The 17279-nt window shown below is 40.3% G+C and overlaps 1 protein-coding gene across 7 annotated transcripts in view; it reads right to left on the bottom strand.

Moving 5' to 3' along the window:
• Nucleotides 1-5761: 5761 nt before the first annotated feature.
• The window catches only part of phf6 (PHD finger protein 6), a 119203-nt gene continuing 107685 nt past the window's right edge, over nt 5762-17279 (bottom strand). For 5 of the 7 annotated variants that reach the window (XM_059976643.1, XM_059976645.1, XM_059976646.1 and 2 more), the window contains 3 exons: nt 14361-14466; nt 13479-13547; nt 5762-13389 (listed from right to left, as the gene is read on the bottom strand). In XM_059976643.1, the coding sequence (XP_059832626.1) occupies nt 13530-13547; nt 14361-14466 (124 nt within the window). In that variant the 3' untranslated portion in view covers nt 5762-13389; nt 13479-13529. The remainder of the gene's footprint in view (nt 13390-13478; nt 13548-14360; nt 14467-17279) is intronic. The other 2 variants (XM_059976647.1, XM_059976648.1) reach the window with 2 other exon arrangements.

Genomic DNA, 17279 nt, shown 5'->3' with positions numbered 1-17279 from the left:
TTCTGTTTGAAAAGGTGGCCTCTCAATTTTAACACCTTTATTCCCAAACTCACCCTCATGAACCTCCTCTGGACTCTCTCCAATGACAACATATTCTTTCTGAAATATGGGGCCCAAAACTGTTGACAATGTTCCAAGTGCAGCCTGACTGGTGTCTTGTAAAGTCTCTGCATTATCTCCTTGCCTTTATATTAAATTTCCCCTGAAATACATGCCAACACTGCATTTGCCTTCTTTACCACAGACTCAACCTATAAATTAATCTTCTGGGAGTCTTGCACCAGGACTCCTAAGTCCCTCTGCATCTCTGATGTTTGAACCTTATCCCCATTTACATAATAGTCTGCACTATTGTTCCTTTTATCAAAATGCATCATATATTTCCCAACACTGTATTCCATCTGCCACTTTTTTGCCCATTCTACAAATTTGTCTAAGTCCTTCTGCATCGCATTGCTTCCTCAAGCATTACCCACCCCTCTACCTATCTTCGCATCATCCGCAAACTTTGCCACAAAGCCATCCATTCCATGATCAAAATCATTGACAAACAATGTGAAAGGCAGTGGTGCCAATACTGACCCCTGAGGAACACCACTAGTCACTGGCACCCTACCAGAAAAGGCCCCCTTTATTCCCACTCACTGCCTCCTGGTTGTCAGCCATGCCAATATCTTTCCTGTTAAGAAGTCTTATGTAAGACACCTTACCAAATGTCTTTTGAAAATCCAAGTAAATGACATCTACTGCCTCTGCTTGTTACTTCCTCGAAGAACTCTAACAGATTTGTCAGGCAAGATTTCCCTTTACAGAAACCATGCTGACTTTGAGTTAATTTATAATTAGTCTTTAAGTATCCCAAAAACTCATCTTTAATAAGATTCCAACACTTTCTGAAGCACTGAGGTTAGGTGAACTGCCCTATAATTTCCTTTCTTTTGCTTTCCGGAATACAGGACTGAAGGTGTTACATTTGAATGCACACAGTACATAGAAAAGTGGATGATCTTATAGCACAGATAGTTTGGCAGGTATGATGTTGTGGTCATCGCTGAGTTGTGGCTGATAGAAGATTATAGCTGGGAGTTTAATATTCAAGGATACACATTGTATTGAAAGGACAGGCAGGTAGATAGAGGGGGTGGGGAAGCACTGTTCATAAAAAGTGAAATCAAATCCTTAGAAAGGGATGACTTAGGGTTGCAAGATGTACAATGCTTGTGCATGAAACTACAAAGGTCAAAAGCCCTGATGTGAGTTATATACAGGCCTCTGAACAGCTGCCAAGATGTGAACTACAAATTACCATATAACAATTACAGCATGGAAGCAGGCCATCTCGGCCCTTCTAGTCCATGCCGAACGCTTACTCTCACCTAGTCCCACCGATCACTCAGCCCATAACCTTCCATTCCTTTCCTGTCCATATACTTATCCAATTTTACTTTAAATTACAATACCAAACCTGCCTCTACCACTTCTACTGGAAGCTCATTCCACACAGCTACCACTCTCTGAGTAAAGAAGTTCCCCCTCGTGTTATCGAAACTTTTGCCACTTAACCCTCAACTCATATGTGTTGTGTTGGGACCGCTTGTTTTCACATTATACGTCAGTGATTTGGATGACAGAACTGATGGCTGTGTGGTCAAATTTGCAGACAATATAAAGATAGGTGGAAGAAAGCTTAGAATAGATTAGGAGAATAGGCAAAGAAGTGGCAAATGGAATACAGTCTCAGGAAGTGTATGGTCATGCACTCTGAAAGAAGGAACAAAAACATAGATTATTTTCTAAAAGGACAGAAAGTTCTAAAGTCCCAGCTACAAAGGGACTTGGGTGTCCTTGTAGGATTCCCAGAATGGTAACTTGCAGGTTAAGATAGTAGTGAGGAAGGCAAATGCGATGTTAGCATTCATTTAGTGAGGACTAGAATATAAAAATGATGTAATGCCAAGGTTTCATAAGGCACTGGTGAGGCCTTCCTTGGGAGTACAAGGGAAAATCTCATTGAAAAGTATCAAATGCTGAAGGTCTAGGTAGAGGGGATGTGGACATGTTTCCTATGGTGAGGAAGTCCAGGACCACAAGACACAGCCTCACAATAGAGTGACAACCATTTAAAACAGAGATGAGAAATTTCTTTAGCTACAGGGTGATCAATCTGTAGAATTATTTGCTACGGGCAGCTGTGGAGGCCAGGCCATTGAGTTAATTTAAAACAGAAGTTGATAGGTTCTTGATTAGACGGCATGAAAGGTTAGATGGAGAATGAGGAGAATGGTGTTAAGAAGGAAACTGAAATGGTTGAGAATTGATGGGCAAATGGCTTAATTCTTATCCAATATCTTATGGGAGGGAGGGGAGATGGAAAGGGAGGAAGGAGATGGGAGGGCTTCTTCCACTCACTCACTCTCTCCCTCCTTAACCGGAGGGAGAGAGTGAGTGGGAGACAGAGGGGGAGGGAGAGAGTAAGGGAGCAGTAGAGGTGGATAATCAGGGAGGGTGAGGGGGTAGGGAGAGAGGGAGGGTCAATTGGTAGAGGTGATGAAATCTGTGGTAGTGAAGCTGCAGTTGGTGATGGAGGAGCAATGGGAGAGGAGCAATGGGAGAGGAGGATGAGATGGGTGCTGATAGATGTAGAGTGGACGAGGGGTTGGGCAGGTGGGGTGCTAATAGATGGAGATTTGGTTGTGGAAGTGGGGGTGGGGATGGAGATGCTGGTAGGTGTTGGTGGGAGGTGGGGTGTGGGTGCTGGTATGTGATGGGGAGAAATGGTGTGGATCTGTTTGGGGATGGGCAGATACAGAAAGATTTAGGAAAGTGTGCCAACAGAGAAGATACCCAGGTAGGTCGGAGGATTTGGTGATGAAAAATGGGAAATATCTCCTTCTCAGTGTGAGCAGCAAAGATTGAAACAAATCACTAATTTGTTCGTGTCTGCTAATAACGACATCCAAAGGCCTGGCCTGACTTGGCAACATCATGGTGGATGCAACCTGTTGTCAAAATCTAGGCAAACAGAATCAACTGGTTAATTTATTAACAACCCAGGGCACTGAATCATGGGACCCAAAAGGCAGTAGTTGGCCCAGTGACCCTGGACTGGGCCCACGGCTCTGGCAAGGTCACTGCCCCCTTTGCATTCTTACAATAAGGATGAGCCTCCCACCATCATTATTCTGCCTGTCAACAATTCTGTGCTGTGAACAAGATCTCTGTGCTCAGATGAGGCACCAGTTTGATTCACAGAAGACAGAACAGTGAAGCCCTTTGGCCAACTGTTATTTAGGTTGACACAGAGGTTTTGAGGGCCCAGGTTCAGTCCTGAATCCCCAGTTGTACTGTATTCAGATGAGGAAGCTACAGTCCAAACGTTCATGCATCCTCTTCAGTGATGTTGCAGATGGCAACATAGCTCAGAAGTACACAATGCAAATTGTGGATTTGAGAACCAGAAAAAATGGTAATTTTAAATACATATTGCAATCATTTTGGCAAAGCAGTGGCTGTACAAAAATAATTAGCAGTTTAGCTCTAAGTTGGCATTGTAGCTTCTGCTGCTGTTTCAAAGCTCCAACGACTGCTTTAGTCTCCACCTTGGGTGTTACCTGTGTGGGTGATCTAGTTTTTCACAGCTGCATTTTCTTCCACTTCCAAAGATCACTCCTCATAAGTTAATTGTGTCCTATAAATTACCCACCTGTAAAATAGGTAGTGAAAGAATCTAAAGGAATTGAAATTACGAGAAAATCTGCAGATGCTGGAAATCCAAGGCCTGAAGAAGGGTCTTGGCTGAAACATCAACTACTTACTCTTTCCCATAAATGCTGCCTGACCTGTTGAGTTCCTCCAGCATTCTGAATGGGCTACTAAAGGAGTTGGAGCTTGAGAGAAAATTGCAGGATAAGAGAGAAATGGGGTTGGGGTGGGGTGAGAGGTGAATGGAGAGTAGGATGACTCTTTCGGGAAGCAGTGTGATTCCATGGGCCAAATGGCCACTGAACTCAATCATTAACCCTGTTTCTCAATCAGATACAATGCAGAGTATTGTGGCAGTTAGAGTACTTCACTATTAAGATACAAAATGACTGATTGACAGAAATGCAGAATTGGATCTGCTCCAATTTGTCTACCGGCACAACAGGTCACAGCAGATGCCTTTTCATCAGCTCTTCACTCTATTGATTACAACTCAGCATTCAATACCATCATCCCCTCAAAACTAATCAATGAGTTCAAGACCTTGGCCTCAATACCTCCTTGCGCAATTGGAACCACTATTTCTTCACTTGTAGACTCCAATCAGTTAGGATCGGCAACACCACATCCTCTACAAATTCCATCAGCACTTGTGCACCACAAGGCTGTGTGCCGAACACTCTGCTCATCTCACTTTACACTTACAACTGTGTGGCTAAACAAAACCATATTCAAGTTTGCTGATGACACCACTGTCACAGGCCAAATCAAATGTGGTGACGAATCAATATACGAGGGAGAATGAAAATCTGGTTGAGTGGTGGCATAACAAAAACCTCTTACTCAATGTCAGCAAGACCAAGGAGCTAATCATTGACCCTAATGCAGGAGGAAACCGGAGGTCCATGAGCCAATCCTCATTGGGACATCGGAAGTGGAGAGGGTCAGCAACTTGAAATTCCTTGGTGTTATCATTTCAGAGGACCTATTCTGAGTTCAGCATGCAAGTGCAATTATGAAGAAAGCATGGCAGCGCCTCTACTTCTTTGGAAGTTTGCCAAGCCTCGGCATGAAATCTAAAACTTCTACAAATTTCCATAGGTCGGTGGTGGAAAGTATATTGATTGGCTGCATCAGTCTGATATGGAAACACCAATGCCCTTGAATGGAAAAGCCTAAAAATGTAGTGGATACAGCCCTATTCATCACAGGTAAAGCCTTCCCCCATCATAAAACTAATCTACAAGGAACACTGTCACAGGAAAACAGCATCCACCATCAAGGACATGGTGTCTCACTGCTGCCATCACTAAGGTGATACAGAAGCCTCAGGACTCATCATCAGGCTCAGGAATGGTTATTACTCCTCAACCATTAGGTTCTTGAACCAAAAGGGGCAATTTCACTTAACTCCATTTGCCCCATCACAGAAACGCTTCCACAACCTATTAACTCACTTTCATCCCATAGTCTTAATATTTATTGCTTATTTTTTAAATTTATTGAGATAATGCGGTATAGGCTCTTCCAGCCACACTACCTACCATCTCCCACTTTAACCCCAGCCTGATCACGGGACAATTTGCAATACATTTTTAACCTACCAAACAGGACTTCTTTGGACTGTGGGAGGAAACTGAAGCATATGGAAGAAACCCACAAAACCACAGGGAGAATGTACAAACTCCTTACAGACAGCAGCGAAAATAGATCTTATGTTGCTGGTACTAGAAAACATTGTGCTAACCATGCTTATTATTTTTATTTTGTATTTGCAGTTTATTGTTTCTTGCGCACAGGTTGAACGTCGAGCAAGTGCAGTCTTCCACTGATTTCCTTACAGATTAATTGAGTGTGCCTGCAAGAAAATAGATCTCAGGGTTGTATATGGAGGCATATATGTACTTTGACAATAAATTTACTTTGAACAGCACTATTTGCAACCTGAAGATCACTCATCTTATTTCCTCAGACCAGATGCTTAGAATCAACATAAAAACTCAGTTCTGGGATGGATTTAAATTCTGTAACCTGTACCACATTGATAAGCAAAACAATGTAAGGCAGAAACACTTTTATTAAAAACATTCATTGACAAGTGTTGTGGGCAAAAAAAGTTACATGATGATACTTCAACTGAGAATACTAAATACATAAAAGTGGGAATGTAACATTTTTGGTGCATTGTATCGAATATCAAAGGCAATTTTATCTCAACAAGGTTTCAAAGCTTCAATATCTGACATCAGTGAACATTTTACAATTTCAGTCCTAATTTGATTCAGCATTCCATCATTGCATGCAAACAGAATCACTATTAAACAATTACTTAACAGTAAAAATGCTGGAGATTTTAATTAAGCTTTTCCAACTCTGAGTGACCTACAGCTAATACAGATGCTACACAGTATAGTCTTGGGAACAAAGGTGAAAGTTTCCAAATACTCCATAGATAATTCACCATGAGAAAATTAGTGGCTTCAAATATTGGTTCAAGTGTAACCAGGCCATACACACCAACTCTTAAGATTTAAACCAACACTTTATTAACATAATTTTCTAATCAATGAGCAGTTTTAAATTAACTGTACACAGCTGTGGTAAGGCCACTTGCATGTTTAATATCAACACATGAATGGACATAATGTAGCTTACAAACACATCATCGCTAGTTGGACTTTCCAAATCTCAAAGCCATCTCTTGTCGACTTTCATTCTTGAGTATGGGTGCTGTTGTCAAGGCCAGTATATACTGCCCATCCCAACTGCCAGGAAAGCACGGACCTGATTCTGAACCACTGCAATTTTCTTTCTGATATTTTAATACAACCTAGTAACTTACTCAGCCATTTCGGAAGGCAGAAAAACAGAAGTCAAAGTCTATAATATGGGGCTATAGACCAACCAAGGAGTGCCTTTGCCTATTGATCATGAGTGAACCAATTAAACTTGCATGCCATTCCAACAGCTCAAATATTCCTTGAGATGTGAACTGCATTTTTTTTGGAGTTATATTAGAGCTCTGGATATATTTGAAGCAGAGGTATCAAAATCTCTATAGAACAAGATAAACTATGTAAATCTATTCTTTTCAAGAAAAGATATCAGAAGCTGCAGCAAGCATTGTGAAAGGAGAGAAAATAATGATTAAATTCGCATTCAGGTTGCATTTAAAGATGAATGGTATCTACTGAAAAGTTTTCAGCTCATGGAAGGTGTACTAAAGTCAACAGGAAATAAATTCTCCCTTATCTGGGTTGGAAAGGATCATATGGAAACTCAGATAGCCAGAAAATTCATTACACCCCTGTGGAATGATTCATTTGTAGCCCAAATTCACCCCACTTCAACAGTCTTCCTATTTCATGTTTAAGGCACTTAGATGTCTATTGAATGTAAACCTCAGTTGAAGTGCAATGTCTAAATAGCCAGTGTAAATTCTGATATTAGCTTTTGGCAAGTGTCAATTTCCAGCTTTACAAAAATTAAAATGAACTGTGGTAAACCATTGTGCAGGGTGCAAAATGGAGCTAGTTATTCTCCAGTTGACATCAATAAATAAAAATCAAATCAGTGAAGTAAGAAGGTGTAGTGCTGCAGTGTCAGTTTTGCCATTACTGAAGATTATTACCAACCAGATATGCAATAGGACAGATTCCAGGAATACCAATCTTATAGGAATAGAAAATACATATTTCCTCTACATATTTACAGGATTGCGTGGGTACTGTTTCAAACCATATCTTAGGCAAGGGTAAAGAGGAGGAAACAATTCTCATTAGCAGATGATTGGCAGTTAAGATTTGGGAGTACAGTGCTTGGTGGAAAAATAATAAATCATAGCTTTCAAACTACAGTGAGACAATGTGACTGATGCAATTACTCTGCATGGAATTTCAAAGTTCAATGCATTTTCATTTTCATACCGATTACATCTATCCCATCACTTCAAATATCAAATGCTGTGGTTGGAGTATTTCACCATCAGACAGCATCTCAAACATCTGGATACATTCTTTAATTCTTTTGTGTCTTAATTTGTCACTCATCGGTAATACTGGACCATACAATAATGAGATTGTGATTACCAACTAAGCTACTGGAAAATCAATCTAGTCTATTAGGAGGGGCAAATGGACTTTCTGTCAGAGGACCAGCAAAATACATGACAACTTCTTGCGGGAGGCAAGTTCATCAACTCATACAAAACAGGGGAGCTTCCAACAATGGCTGAAAATTAAACATTGACACATTATGACATAAGAAATCTAACAAATGCAAATTGATCATCGATGGCCAGACCTCTCACATAAAATGTAAAGCTAAAACAGTGCCACACAAAGTTAAGGAGAATGAACCATGTGGAGATCAACAAAAAGGCAGATTACTCTCATTAGGACCATTATGAATATGTTGCTTCATAAGCCTGTGTTGAATCATGAAATAATATATTCCATATATATTGTGAATATGTGAGAATGGACAGAGATAAGCCATGCACAGACAAAGGGGGATTGAGATATGAGCTGAATTAGTTTGGCATAACAATGTTGCCGAAGGTCCTGTTCCTGAGCTGTCCTGCTACATGACCTAATATCGCTAGAACAGAGTTGAAGATGACAAAAATTGGGGCGTTCTAATGGAAAAGACAGTATTCTGATGAGAGGATGCAAGAGGATCTGTTGGAATTCTTTGTTGGGTGGGACCAGAGGTCATGGGTTAAGGGTGAAATATGAAAAGTTTAAGGAGAACATGATGGGAAACCTCTTTACTCAGAGGGTCATGAGGTCGTAGAATGAGCTGCCAGCACAAAGAATGTGTACGCAAGCTCCATTTCAACATTTAAGAGAAGTTTGGATAGGTACATGGATGGTAGGGAGTATGAAGGGCTATGGTCCAGTGCAGGTCACTGAGAGTAGACAGTTTAAATAGTTTCAGCATCAATTAGATGGGTTGAAGGGTCTGTCTCTGTGCTGTACTTCTCTATGACTCTAGGACTATACTTGTGATGACTGAATAGAGGTCCAGTTAAATTAAGAAATAATAGGGAAAATAAATACACTTTAAATAGTAAGACTGTTTATAAAAAAAACATACCAACAAAATGGCAAATAGATGAGGTATTAAATGACAAATTTTAAAGACAGCAGTGTTGGGCTGAACTGATAAATAACATGCAGATAGACAGGGCAATGGCCAGACAGGCTGCAAAGGGGTTTAAATTTACTACTTAACTGATCCGAGTTCTCCAGTTCAATATCCCAAGATTACAAAAGGCTTTTAACAGGGTAAAGAGCAATAGATTGTTTCCCAACATCAGCCGAACATTTAAAAACAATTAAAATAATCAAACAAATTTTGAAAAAATAATTGTAGCTAAAAAATAGATCTGCTTCAGCGCAATAATTGATTAATAACTTGTGAAAATGATTAAGGTGCTTTCTTTAAAGAGTGGAATATTTCAGAGAATGAAGGTGGTGAGAGCTCATTGTTTAATTTTAGTATGGGGAGAGATCAGAGAGTGAAATGGAACTGGGTATGGACAGTGTGATTAGGGGCTGGAGAGTACAACAATTTAGAATGGGTTAGAATTAAAAGAACAAGGACAGAAAATATGGGTTATGATTCCAACCACTGTTCTCCCTCAGCACTCCTCCATGTTCAATAAAGCAACATTAAAATTAGGAAGGATACAAATGGATTGTACATTTCAGTATCCAACATCACTCATCAAACCTGCCACAAAGAGCAAAAGTTGAATTTCTTCAGTGAAATGGGGATGCTTGCCTCAATATCAGGGCAGATCTATCAGTGGCATTAAGGAAGCCCCAGGAAGCATTCCAATAGCTGAGGTCAAACCAAAATGATTCCAGCTTTAGGATGTCTCTGCAGTAGTTTCTTAGGAGAGCATCCAAGCCCAACCATTTTTAGCTGCTTTAAAAATCACTTTCCTTCCATTATCAAGTTGTAAGTGGAAATGTTTCCTCATGATTACAGAATATTCAGGTGCAGCTGCAACTCCTCAGCAAATGAAGCAGTCAACATATACAGGCAGCACTCAAGCACAACACTGAATGGTTAGGCAACGATCAATTCCAACAAGACACAGATTAAACATCTACTGTTCAATTCAATTCACTATCATTTGGAAAACCATATGTGGGGCAAGTCACGTCTTACTTAATATTGATTTTTTGACAAGCTAATGAGGGTTATTAACAAAGACAAAACTGTGGATATTGTCCACATGGATTTCAGGAAGGTGCTTGACAAGTTCCCTCATGGGAGGCTCATCCAGAAGATTAAGATGCATGGGATCCAAGGTGAATTGGCCAATTGAATTCAGAATTAACTTGCCCATTGACGACAGGGCAGTTGTCTGGATGTCTGTGATTAGTGGTGTTCCACATGGATCTGTACTGACACCTCTGCTGTTTGTGATGTATATAAGTAACCTGCATGAAAATGTAGATGGGTGGATTAGTAAATTTGCAGATGGTATGAAGATTACTGGAGCTGTGGATACTGACAGATTTAGTTTAACCCAGCCAAATATGAAGTGTTGCACTTTGGTAGGTCAAATGTAAAGCGACATTACACTGTTAAATGCAAAACCCTCAACAGTGTTTGCTTTCATCAGTTGAGGCATTGAGTTCATAAGTCTGGAAATAATGTTGCAGCTTTATAAAACTCTAGTTGGGCCACATCTGGAGTATTGCATACTATTAGTCACTCCATTCTCAAAAGGCTATCAAAGCTTTGGAGAGGATACAGAAGAGATTTATCAGGATGTTGTCTGGATTAGAGGGCATGTCCTATGACAAGGTTGGACCAACTTAGGTTGTTTACTCTGAAGCAGTGGAGGCTCAGGGGCTATCTAGTGTAGGCCTCCATTAGTCTCAATAGACCATGGATTTGGAAAGTTTCCAGGGCGCAAGCCTGGGCAAGGTTTTTTTTAAATACGGAAGACTGGCAGTTGCCCAAGCTGAAAGTCTCCCTGCTCCACGCCACCAATGTTGTCCAAGGGAAGGGTATCTAGTAGAGGTTTTTTAACATTACAAGAGGCATAGATACAGTAGATAAACAATATCTTTTTCCAAGTATCTAATACCAGAGGGCATACATTTAAGGTGAGGAGTATTTTCAAAGAAGATGTGAGGGACAAGCTGTTTTTTTATATATAAATACACAGAGTGGTGGGTGTCTGGAATGTGCTGCCTGGGGTGGTGGTAGAGGCAGGTACATTTGGGACTTTGAAGAGATATTTAAATAGACAAATGAATGTGAAGGAAACACAAGGATATGGACATAGTGTAAAGAAAAGAAATTAGTTTAGTTGGCCATTATAATTTAATTGGTTCAGCATTACAGCATGGACTGAAGGGCCCTTTCCTGTGCTGTACTGTTCTATATTCCACATTAACAGCTTCTCCCCTCCATCAGATTTCTGAATGGTCCATGCATGCTAACTCATTATTCTTTTCTTTTTTGCACTATTTAAGGTAATTTTATGTCTTTATAAATATGGTTGCTCATTGCTGAGTTTAAATATTGTACTACTGCTTCAATATGGATTTCATGTCAGCTAAGTCAATGATAATAAACCTGCTGAGATGACCCTTCAGGGATTAGAGTGAGTGAGATGTGACAAGGAACAGCCACATTTACTGCAAGACCAAAGTGCTGTTATTCTGCTGATCCAAAGGAAATATTATCATGCTCAAACTACAGTCATTTCTGGAGTTGCCTGTTACACAGGACCACTGACCAATTTGGCCCATAGTACCAACTGGGAGGAAAATACAGAAAATAAAGAGATTTGCTCAGAGTCCAAAGATTTAATCTGCTCTGTTCCATGAAATGAATATGCAATGAATGTGCCGGCAATGTGGAATTTTGTTGTTAATCTTTGTCACCAATACCACCACCCCTGTACGATACAGAGGGAAGCTTCCAATACAGCACTATTACAATCATTTGACTTTGTAAAGTATGCACTAGAAGTTTGAACTTAGTACATTGCTGCCATTGCAGCATTTAAAATTATACCAAGCTTATCCCAGCCATTGTGTGCTTGTCAAAAAGTAATAGCCTCCAACTGTTCTGGCAAAGAAAACCATGGAATATTTTATAAGCTTCTAAAAATGAAAGCTTAAAAGAAAATTAAAATCACAGGTAAGTGTTTGCTAACATTAGCACAAGCAAGCTACAGAAAATTAAAGCGTTTACCAGAAGCACAATTCATTTTGACCAACAATATATGGTCAAAAATTACAGTTGCTGGTAAAATTAACATGTAAAACATTCATCTGAACATATAGAACACTTGAAAATGAGGGACATCAGAAATCAGATACCTTTAAATACTGAGGACAGATATAATATATATATTTTAAAAATATTATTTTGTTTAACACCTAACCACCTACCATAAAAAGACTGAAACAGAGTCTGGTGCAGTGTATCCACCACCAATACTAACTTATCCTCAAATTGTCTTGCTTCCACTTCTAACATCAATATAGGTGATGTATTGGTAAAAAAAAAACCAAGGCAGAACTAGCACTGCTTTCTAATCAGAAGTAAACTAATTGTCTAACATTGTTTTTAATTTGAAGTCTTAACTTTTACAGTTTATACAACTTAATTTTAAGGAAAATCACAAATACAGAAAGAAACCCAACATGGAATTCATACACCTAACAAATGCTGTTTAATAGTCAAAATCATCTTCAAATTTGCAGCAAAATACAACACTGATTTCAACATCTAATCTAAAACATGATTTCATCAATGCCATTCACTGAGATTAGGCCAGTTGTAATGACTAATTAGACTTCTGTGGATGATGAGACTGCAAATTTAGTCAATAACTTCTGAAGGTTTATTATACTCTGCCCAATAAAAACTGGATCAATTTCGTGCTTCTAAATTGGAGATACCAAAACCTGGAAACTGTCTTGTCTATTCTTTGTCTCCTCTGTTCTTTTTAATCAGTTATTGCCAGATAGCACATGAGAACTAGGTCCACAAACACTTGAATTTTACCAATCCAACCTCAGGAGATGCTGTCAATTCACAGCTGTGTGAAGAAGTGGTCGGATCCACAGCCTGATACCTAGCTTTGACAGTACTGACATTTGGACCATTTCACTAAACAGATGAATGACTGTTAGCAGCTGCATTAAAGCTGTAAATGCTTATTGTTTAGAACTACAAACGTGAAAACCACTGAGTGCTAAATAAGATATTGGTGCTGCAAACGTTCGATTCCAGTCCTGGGCTGGAGATTTTCATTTCAAACTCAAACTCCAGAAGTATCAAAAACACATATACATGTTCCCTCTTACAGTCTTCATTATGCTGAGTACAGGCAAGGCAACATGTCCCATATAGTTCATTTCACTAAAACAAATTCAGAAGGATGTAATAGAAATAGTCTAATAATCCACTTCTGGAACATTCCAGAAAAAAAGCAGGTATATTAGCTAGGCGATTTCACTATATTTCCCCTCAGAATGAGGAGTATTGCCAGAATAAAATACGTTCTTAAACGATCTTTGGATTTTTTTTAAAGGTCCTCACAAGCCCATGAGCAGTTTAAACACAATATACCAGCCACTTCCACTCAGTTCATAGGCATTTTCTTGGCACGTTTCTGTATCCAAGGCTCCTTTTTTAGTTTTTCTGTTCAACATAAAGGGGAAAAAAGAACAGTTGGCTAAAGTTATTGGCATAGTAATCTGTCTGACAACCCATTCAACATGCAAGATTACCTCTAGAGATTCAGGCATCCATTTAATCAGAAGGAATTTGAATGCATTTTTCTATACCTCTTCTAAGACCTAATGAACAAACAAAAAATGACTATTACTTATAACGTTTTGAAATTTAACTAATCTATCAGTAGTGATAACATGAATGCCAGCTTTTATCTCTTGCACACATCTGCTAACTCAAAGACAGGCTTTGAGAGGGTAAATATTTATTTTGGGCAGACAGTCCCCTTGCAAGTTCACTCTCCATGTCCTGATGTGTTCCTGAGCAACTAAACCATTGAAGCTCAATCATTTACTTCCCATACCTAGGGTAATGCACTAGATATGTTACTAATCCCAGACTACAGTGCCAAAATCAACTTCAGCACAACAGAGGATCATAAACTTATGTGCAAATTCACTCATCAAACATTACACATGTAAATAATTAATTAGGGCTTGTGATAGTTCAGTTGCCAGAATCTAAGGTTTGTAACTTCCACAAAAAACCTGGGATAAAATTCTACTAATTAGTGCCACCTAGCTTATGTCTTTGTACAACTCCCAAGACGGAAGTTAAGAAGGTGACAATGATCAGCTGGTATAACTGGCACCACCAGGGCATCATTGTCATGACTTCCCATTCCTAATCCTCGTGCTAAGAGTAGTTCTAACCAGTGACGCTCTCATCTGAAGAATACAATTTAAGCATCAGTCACAAGGGGAAATATCGCTAGGAAGGCATTCTTCACAGCAGCTCCATCACACCGTGCAGGGTAGTGAAACAAAACACACATTCTGTTTTGTAGACAAGCAGTTTCATTTGAAGAAATTTCTTTTCCTCCAGAGCCGAGTATTTTAATGTTTATTACATGCAAATGACCCACACCCTACATGTACCTCTCGATCATCAGCTTCTTGCTCCCTTGCACAACGTGAGACACTTTCTCTTTCTTCATCCTCCTCATCTCGCTCATCATTTCCACTGTGATTTTTACAGTAAAGCCTGTAACAAAAGTTTTATTTAATTATACACAACACTCATTCTTTGCTGTCAATTTTCTAAATTCAAAATCCTTTGCTAATTCTTTAAAATGTCTCCATCAGGGATTCTCAAAACATTGTTTATTCACGGAAATGAGAAGAGTGATATTAAATGCAGACAAATGCAGATCAATCTAGTTTCCTAAGCCTAACAGCAGAGGATATAGAGTGATAGCATGTATGGCCTTTTGGAAAGGGACAGCCTTGTGCAGGGCAGGTCATGGTTTTACTTTGAGTAGGTGATGTTATGATATACTTGGACATGCACTCATGAGCAGATGATTAAAGTTGGTGCGCATGTGCCATTGTTTTTAAATCTGAAATATCGGTCTCAAAACATGGTGGCAGCGGTGGTGCTTGGAAAATTGCTTTTTTCAATCACAGCTCCCGATTCTTTCAACTTGCAGTTGGCAGCATAATAATAGTGCAACTCTGAAACATCAGAGGGTGAGTTTAAGAGTAGAAAAATGTCATCTGAGACGAGTAACTAACCACAAATAGAGACGGATGCAGTAGCAATGTCTGGAGGTGAGACAGCAGAATCTCAACGACACCCAGCACCCACAGGCGACCCCGTGCCGGGAAACCATGGTCGGGGCAGAAGTCCTCCCCCAGTCAGCAGCATTCGCCTGCCACTGGCCGTTACGGTCAACTGCGGACTGATAGATGGATGGAAGACATGGTGGCAGATGTGGACTAACTACAGCATCGTAGCAAAACTGCACAAACAAGTTCCAGCATACCAGATAGCATTATTTTTGCATACAATTGGACCATCAGGACTTGAGGTCTACATCATTTGTGTTCGCAGATGAGGCTGAAAGCCAAGACCTCACAAAGATTTTAGCTGCATTTGACAGATATGCTATCAGTGAGAAAAATGAGACTTATGAACAGTACTTGTTCAATAAACGGCAACAAGAACAAGGTGAGGCCTTTGGATCGTTTCTTGCCAGCCTTAGATCTCTTGCAACGACATGTAATTTTTGCTCGTGTATGTCAGACAGTCTGCTGGGAGACAAGATTAACGACCCCCAAACCAGAAAACGTCTGTTACAAGAGAGAAAGCTAATGCTCAATAACTGCACTGACATCTGTAAAAGCTCAGAAATGGCTGAATCACACCTACAAGCAGTCAGCACAGCTGCATACAGCAGATCTGCTACTGACCATGAGATTAAACCTCGCGCTAACAAGAAAGGTTCAAAGCATCCTGGACAGAAGGCTAGTGCTAGTGGTGGAGCCAGAGCAAAAGACACCTTGAACAGCCACAGAAGCAAAGTGAACCCTTGCAAGTACTGTGGCACGGAACATGCAAGAGACAAGCAACAATGCCCAGCATACAGACAGGTGTGCAAGGCGTGTGGAATTCAAAATCACTTTGCAAAGGTATGCAAGCAGAAGCCCGTACATGGTGTGGAAGCACGAAGTGATGACTAAACCAACAGTAACAGCAGCACTGAGTTTATCAACAATGTCATACTGATGGTCAACAGTTTGAAGACAAAGGATGACGTATTCGCACAGATACTCATCAATGGAAAGCCGATAGACTTCCAAGTCGATAGCAGGACGAGCATTAACGGTTTACCCCACAAATACTTGGAAGGAGTAGATCACACACTATGACAATGCACAAAAAAGCAGATGATTCATGGTAGAACAAGATCACCATGAATGCAGAAGGGATATGCAGAGTGAAATTGCGTAACCCCATGATGAACCACAAGTATTCTGTCAAATTTGTCATGGTCACTGATGATTTTACATCATTGCAGGGAAGCAGGGCCAGTCAACAAATGAAGCCGATTGTGGTCAACGATGACAACTTTCGCAGAGTGCATGCATCTACACTTAAAGAAAAACAACATATACCAGAAAAACACTATGCAGGGGTGTTAAATGATGTGCTCGGGGAGGTTCCGGGTGCAGCCCACCTGCAGATTGATGAGGAAGTTCAATCCACGGTGTTAAGCCCACGACGTCTACCTCACGCTATGAAGCAGAAAGTGAAAGCTGAGCTGGATCAACTGGTAGACCTCAAGGTGATAGCTCCAGTCCATGAACCTACCAGGTGGGTTCGCCAGCTAGTGGTTGCAGAGAAGAAGAACGGCAAACTTCATATATGCATTGACCCTCGACCATTGAACAAAGCGCTGAGGAGAGAACACTACCCCCTTCCGGTGATAGAGGACATTTTGCCAGATCTTGACCAGGCTAAAGTTTTCAGCAAGCTTGATATGAGTTCTGCATTCTGGCAAGTGAAACTGGACAGTGAATCACCACATTCAACACACCTATCAGGCAGTATAGATGGCTCAGACTTCCATTTGGAACCAGCATTTCATCAGAGATCTTCCATCACAAACTACCTCAGGCGCTGGAAGGACTACCGGGAGTGACTGCATTGCAGAAGACATTCTGGTGTATGGAAAAGGGGAAACGCAGGGAAAGGCAATTGTCGATCATGATGTAAAACTTGAGCAACTATTACAGCGTTGTGCTGAGCAGCATATCAGGCTCAACAAGAACAAATCTGTCTTCAGAGCGACAGAGATACCCTTTTTGGTGCATCTCATTACAAGTGAGGAACTTCAGCCTGATCCTAAAAAGGCCGCTGACGGTCTCAAAATGCCAGCACCCACAGATGTGCAGGGATTGCAGCAATTGATCAGATTTGTCAACTACCTGAGCTGTTTTCTACCAAGTCCTCAGATCGTCGTCGTCATGGCTATTCCTCAAGGTCGAGAATGGTGGTCTTCGTTCCATTGATCT

Source organism: Hypanus sabinus, chromosome 8 (genome assembly GCF_030144855.1).
Source record: "Hypanus sabinus isolate sHypSab1 chromosome 8, sHypSab1.hap1, whole genome shotgun sequence".
NCBI lineage: Eukaryota > Metazoa > Chordata > Chondrichthyes > Myliobatiformes > Dasyatidae > Hypanus > Hypanus sabinus.
Note: the sequence above shows the minus strand (reverse complement) of the source record. Positions and strands in the feature narration are given on the sequence as shown.